Consider the following 6,000-nt stretch of genomic DNA (forward strand, 5'->3'; position numbering starts at 1 on the left):
ATTAAAGTAGTAGTGATAAAATGTTGGGCATATAAATCCTTATGAAACATAATTCCAGCCCCTGGAAATCATTATACCACAGAATATCATCATTTTACCTGATTCCTTGGGAATTGGCATGATGCTCACCTTCAATGCTGAAGCCCTTTCCGTGGAAGCAAATGAACAACTCTTCAAGAAGATCCTTGACGTGTGGAAAGACATACCATCCTCCATAGGTATGTGGAAAATTTTTCTCCTTTCAGATGACCCCAGAAAAGCTTCTATTTCCTGAAGTGTCACTTTTTCTCAAGGCATCTAGGGTTAATTTGGAGTCCTGCATACTTATTCCCTTGTAAGATAATGTATATGTTTTTCTTATGCTTAATGATTTCACAAGGCTACCACAAAGAGACTGATTTGGGCTGTCTTAGTAGTTCATTTTCAATAATCATGTAATTAAAATAAGAAAGTGATTCTTTTCCATAATAATCTATCATTTTATTTTAACTCCTTTTGCTTGCAGATTTTACACAGATGTTGAAAATGCTTCATTCCATAACACTGATTTGGGGGGTTTACCTTTATCTTAGGAGAGTGCCAACTAGTATAAGAGAGGAGCAAAATATTTCCATTTTGTACAGTCAATAGTGTTCTGTTTAGCCAGTAATATTCCTGTGAAGAATCAAATACAAAACTGCATATGTGACTCATTGGTTGTCACTAAGAGTTCATCATCCTTCATTTACAAAAGAGATAAATATGACTGACTGAAATGCTCTTAGGTACTACCCAGATGGCAACACAAAGAAAACTACATTTTCATCTTCATTAGACCAGGATTTTTTTTTCCTGACCAACACAGGACTACCAATCTGGGAAATCTGAATAACTTGAATCTCTCGTACATGTCTCTGAGGCTTGATGACTACAGAGATAATTCTAAATAGGAAACAGAATAATGCATATAAACAGCAAAAATACTAGAGTAGAATGATTTGGTTGAAATGTCCCTGAAAGGAGGATAAGTTTAATGAAGCAAATAAAGGAAAAGGGAGAAGGAGAGGGGGAGAGAGAGATGGAGGAAGGAAGGAAAGGAGGAAGACATAAAGATAAGAGAGACAGAGAGAAAAGTAGTTTATCAATAAAAAGTTAGAAGCTTCTGAAATCTCTATAAAACGGCTAAATGTGATCCACATGTGACTTTAAGGACCAATTTGAAAGAGCTTTTTTAATGGACATTTTTTCACTATGGATGATGGCACATTGCATTGCATCTGCAGAATCCTTTCTTTTTGCATACATAGTGTTAAGGAGTGTCCTGAAGACCTCCAATTCCTTCAAAAGGTAAGAACTCAACAGAGGGTTTAAAACTATTTTGTGAATGCTGTCAATATATTGACAGATCTGGGGCAAAAGAAACAGAAAATAATGCCTTGTTCTAACCTTTGCAGTGGTTGTGATCAATTTATTAATCAGAAATTAGAATAAGGAAATTTAGCTCAAATGGGAACTGTAACCCCTATATTTATGCCACTAAACAATGATAGGAATCAAAAAGATCTTAAGTCATCTGCTACAGTTCTTGTCCTTAGGCAAGACAACTTCCAACCTAAAACAGAGCTATTTTAAGTAACTAAAATTGAAAAGCATCTCTCTATATGTAAAATAAATTAGAGTACTATGAGAAGATATTTTGGTCTGTGTATTAAGGGTAATTTGAGAGCATGTAAAGATTGCTTTATAACTCTGATATTAAGGAAATCAATTGCTCTCTTTTTTGTCTAAATGCAACTTCTTTTTTAATTTAAAACTAACCCAGATCCAGATTTCCCCAATCTAAATTTTACATTTCCTTTAGGTATAATGAATGTTTTCACTAATAAGATCATTGCTTTAGATTTTCAAACAAATATATAGAAATGCAGCAATCATAGCAAGTATCATTAAGCATTCCCAACTAAATCATTGGATTCTATCTCATATATAAGCTAGCTCAGTAGCTACGTTAAGTGGCAAATCAATTGTGCTTTAGAATCAAGGTAGAAATTATTTAAAGCCATATGAACTGTGTACTTGGACTCAGCAAGTAGACTGTGCATGAAGTTTATAAATTTTGCTGTATGCAGTTGTTGAAAAAAATACTGCTCACCATGTCAGAAAATACCTTACAGTGTCAGCTGACTATATGGCTCTTTACATAACTAGGTTTTCTGTTTTAAAGCAGTTGTCATAATCTTTATTGTCACTGAATAATATAAAGCAGGGCCCAAAAGTTTTAATCTTAATAAAAATTTCCCGAGCAAGAAAAGGCTTAACAGTGTCAAATTAGTTTTAGTTCTGTTTATAACATGGTACTTAATTGAATTACATTAGAGTTGCTAAAGTCATTATTTTAGCAAGTCATTTTTTAACAGTTTTAATTTTGAAGAGTTAGGTTTCCATGTATGTCACTTAAGCACAAGTACAAACCCATACCGGATGTTGTACCCCAACTAGATTATAAAATAAAGAATGACTGTGGCTAGATTTGATTTTCTACAAAGAGGTTAATATTAACCTTTAGCTTTTTCTGTGGTGTTGGAGAATGTAAATACAAAAATTAACTTAGATCTAGTTATTCACTATGGTGAATAGTTGATCACAATGATGAGAGTACATAGCTAGCTTGAACATTCTGTTGAGCAGCATAATGGCCAAACTACTGACTTAGAAGGAGGAAAATAAGAATGTATTAATCCAAACTGTAATAATGTCCCTCTTAATAATCAAACATTAGCTGTAGTTATAATTTTCCATCACTGGCAGAAATATTTTGTGTTTTTCTCATTTTTAAATTTTTTATTGTAGCTTTTGAGTGTTCTCAGAGAACCACAGGGTGGGGCCAAAAGGCCATGGAAGTCCGCTCTTTGCAGTCAAGGGTTCTGGAAAGTGAACTGAAGCGCAGATCAATTAAGAAGCTGAGATTTCTGTGTACCCGAGGTGACAAGGTATAGTTTACATACCCCAGTTAGGGCAAAAGTAAAGCAAGCAATGAAAATTAACTGAGGAAATTTATATTGTTTTCTTTCTAGCTATAAATATATTTATGTTATATTTCCCAAATTGACATCCTAATAATATAATAAAAATAAATTTGCAATTTGCATTAGAAACATTGATTTGGTAAATGATGAAATTTGGTTTCAAGAGAAATCATTTTCAAAAATGTAAAAATTCTAATTGTGTTGAAAGCAAAACTTAGCCTCTATTTGTTACAAATTCTATTATTGCCTGTGATGTGTAGTTCTTTTCATGTTCATATTAATATGACATTTTGAAAGATAATGCTTGAGTAGATCTGCCTTTTATAGTTTTCAACATAATCCAATAACAGAAGAAGGAAAAAGTTAATTATGTATGTTGAACACCTAATCATATAGTAGAGTTTGTGCTAAATACTTTAGAGGCTATCATACTTAATCTTCGTAAATCATGTCCACTTTACAGAAAAGAAAAAGGAAATCAATATTTGGCAATTATTTCTGTAATGTGATCAATTTTAACCAATTCAGATAGTTTACATGGAAAAAATGAATTGTATGATATCAGAACAGTCCCTACATGTTGTGAGAAATAATAGCATGAAAAAATAATTCGAATAAGACTAGGAAGCATTCACATTTAGAAGAAATTTAAGAGGATTTGAATTATCAGAACCAACAGGGTAAAGCACTGGGCATCAATAAAAGGTACTGGTTTATAATATAAAGAGAAATAATGGCAAGAACCAATGATTGAGATCAGGTACATCTAGGATGTAGTGCCAGCTCTAACTACATGTGAGAACCTGGAAGTTTGACTAATTTTTCTGAACCTTAGTTTTTTCATCTAAAAAATGGGAATATTAATAACTTGGAACAATTCTGAAAATTATCAGTAATGTATACATAATAAGCATCTCACAGGTCAACAGCCTGGCACATAAAAGGTGTTAAGTCAAGGGTAGCTAGTGTTGTTTTCATCATTATGTCACACACCTTCCTAAGTATATCCATTGTGGATATTGAAAACCTTGGTCCTAACAAGGATACTTCTGTTTGCTATTTATATTCTTGTACTGTCCTGATTTTCTTTATGGCACAGACCATATTTGCACATGTTCCTCTTTAAGTCTCATAAACCTCTCTAAGGTTTAGCTGATAATATCAATGTATTGATGTCAGTCTATTACATTGAAATAGAAAATTATACCAAGTAGAAAATTTCAGTGGCCACTTAAGCACCAGCGACAGTGTGAACTGCATCTAAATAATATGATATTTTCCATATATTAAAAGGAAAGCTAACTTGAGCAAAAGTAGATTTTTAAAAAATAGAAAAGGAAAATTGTTAGTGAAACCAATCAAGAACTTTAGCAGATAAATGTCACCTACAAAAACTTAATTTTATTTAAACTATATGAAGTACAGTCATATAGAATATGGTAAAAAGTACTTTTTAAATTATAATTTTGGCTCCATACTCATTTGAATTTGTATACTTTAAGAACATCTCTTTCTGAAATTGATTGATAACAAATAAATTGAAATTATAGTTGTACCTATCAAATATCAGGTTGCAGTTTATTAAATATTTACTGATGTTGTCTCTTTCTCTCTTTTTAAAGCTATTCTTTACCTCTATCCTGCGCAATCATCACAGCCGGGTTTACTTCATGACCCTTGGAACACTTGAAGAGCTCCAAAGCAGTTATGGTGTTTAAAAGTTTCCAATGATTTATTATACTGATTATAAGCATCACAAATATGCAATTTGCATTTTTAAATTTCTGAGATTAAATGAGCATTCACTTTTACTGGTAGCGAAAAATTAAATCAGATACTTTACTTTTAATGTAGCACAGAATAGTTTTAATGAGAAATGCAGCTTTATATATAAAATTAACTATAGCAAGCTCTATGTACTCCAATGGTGTACAATATCTTTTGCACAAACTTTGTAACTTTTGTTACTGTGAATTCAAATATTACTCTTTGGACAGTTTGGACAGTACCTATATTCGGATTTTACAACATGGAGTTAAGAAACCTGTAATGAGTTAGATTCCAAACAGCTTTCAAAAGAGTTGCCCCTGAATGAGGGTTTTTTTTTCCCCAGAAAAAAATCAAAATAGCAACAAACCATATACAGATTTGCCAAGTCCTAGAAAGAACCAAAGGTTAGATTATGAAATGAAAATAATAAGGACTAGGTATAAACCAGACCTAAGGCTGAACAACCTGCATACCTGGAGAAAATACAGTGATAAAGGGGGGAAGGCCACCCTTTTTCCTCATTGCTCCATGACAGTTAAGCCCACAGTTAGAGACCAGTTGTGTTCTTTTCATCCCATGTTAAGGGGGTTTTCTCCTGATAAGGAGAAAGGAAGAAAGCCTAAAATGGTTGATTTTCCTCAGAAACCCCAAAGATGTGCAATAGCTATGTTTAAGAACCACCAAATAATACACTTGCAAGCCTGATTACAGGACTGAACTCCTATACATATGTACTGTAGAATAAGTTGTATTTTTTTAATACTTTAAAGTAGGCGTCAAGTTCTATCCCAAAGACAGGTTGGTTGATTTATCAAAATTCTTATCTGGCCAACAATGTCTATATCAGACAGCTTTAAGTATTTTCCTGATCCCAGATTAAACTATAGAAAAACTTCCCTCCAGTTATTAAGCAAAAATAACAAAATAGAACAACAAAAAGTTTTGACCCTAATACTTGTGTTTTTCATGGTTCTGTTTCTGTAAAATCAGAAATTAATCTAAAAGTGCTAAGTCCACATGTAGGGACTTAATGTAATAGATTAAAAGGAAAGATTTGGAAAAAAATACAACTTTCATCAAATACCTAGGTCTGCAAATTTATAGCAGTGAAAAAAATCATGCTAGTCTATCACCCCTATATATTATAGACGCCATAGATAGGTGGCATTTGGTCACCTATGGTAATTGCTACCTGGTGAAAAGCATCATTTCTGCATATCCATCC

General features: G+C 32.7%; 1 protein-coding gene across 1 annotated transcript in view; it reads left to right on the top strand.

Moving 5' to 3' along the window:
• Window positions 1-4,916, top strand: part of NRK (Nik related kinase) — a 119,431-nt gene extending 114,515 nt beyond the window's left edge. The window contains exons 27-29 of the mRNA XM_061136489.1: window positions 59-218; window positions 2,830-2,969; window positions 4,628-4,916. Of these exons, the coding sequence (XP_060992472.1) occupies window positions 59-218; window positions 2,830-2,969; window positions 4,628-4,723 (396 nt within the window). The 3' untranslated portion in view covers window positions 4,724-4,916. The remainder of the gene's footprint in view (window positions 1-58; window positions 219-2,829; window positions 2,970-4,627) is intronic.
• Window positions 4,917-6,000: the final 1,084 nt, after the last annotated feature.

Source organism: Dama dama, chromosome X (genome assembly GCF_033118175.1).
Source record: "Dama dama isolate Ldn47 chromosome X, ASM3311817v1, whole genome shotgun sequence".
In the NCBI taxonomy this organism is placed as follows: Eukaryota; Metazoa; Chordata; class Mammalia; order Artiodactyla; family Cervidae; genus Dama; species Dama dama.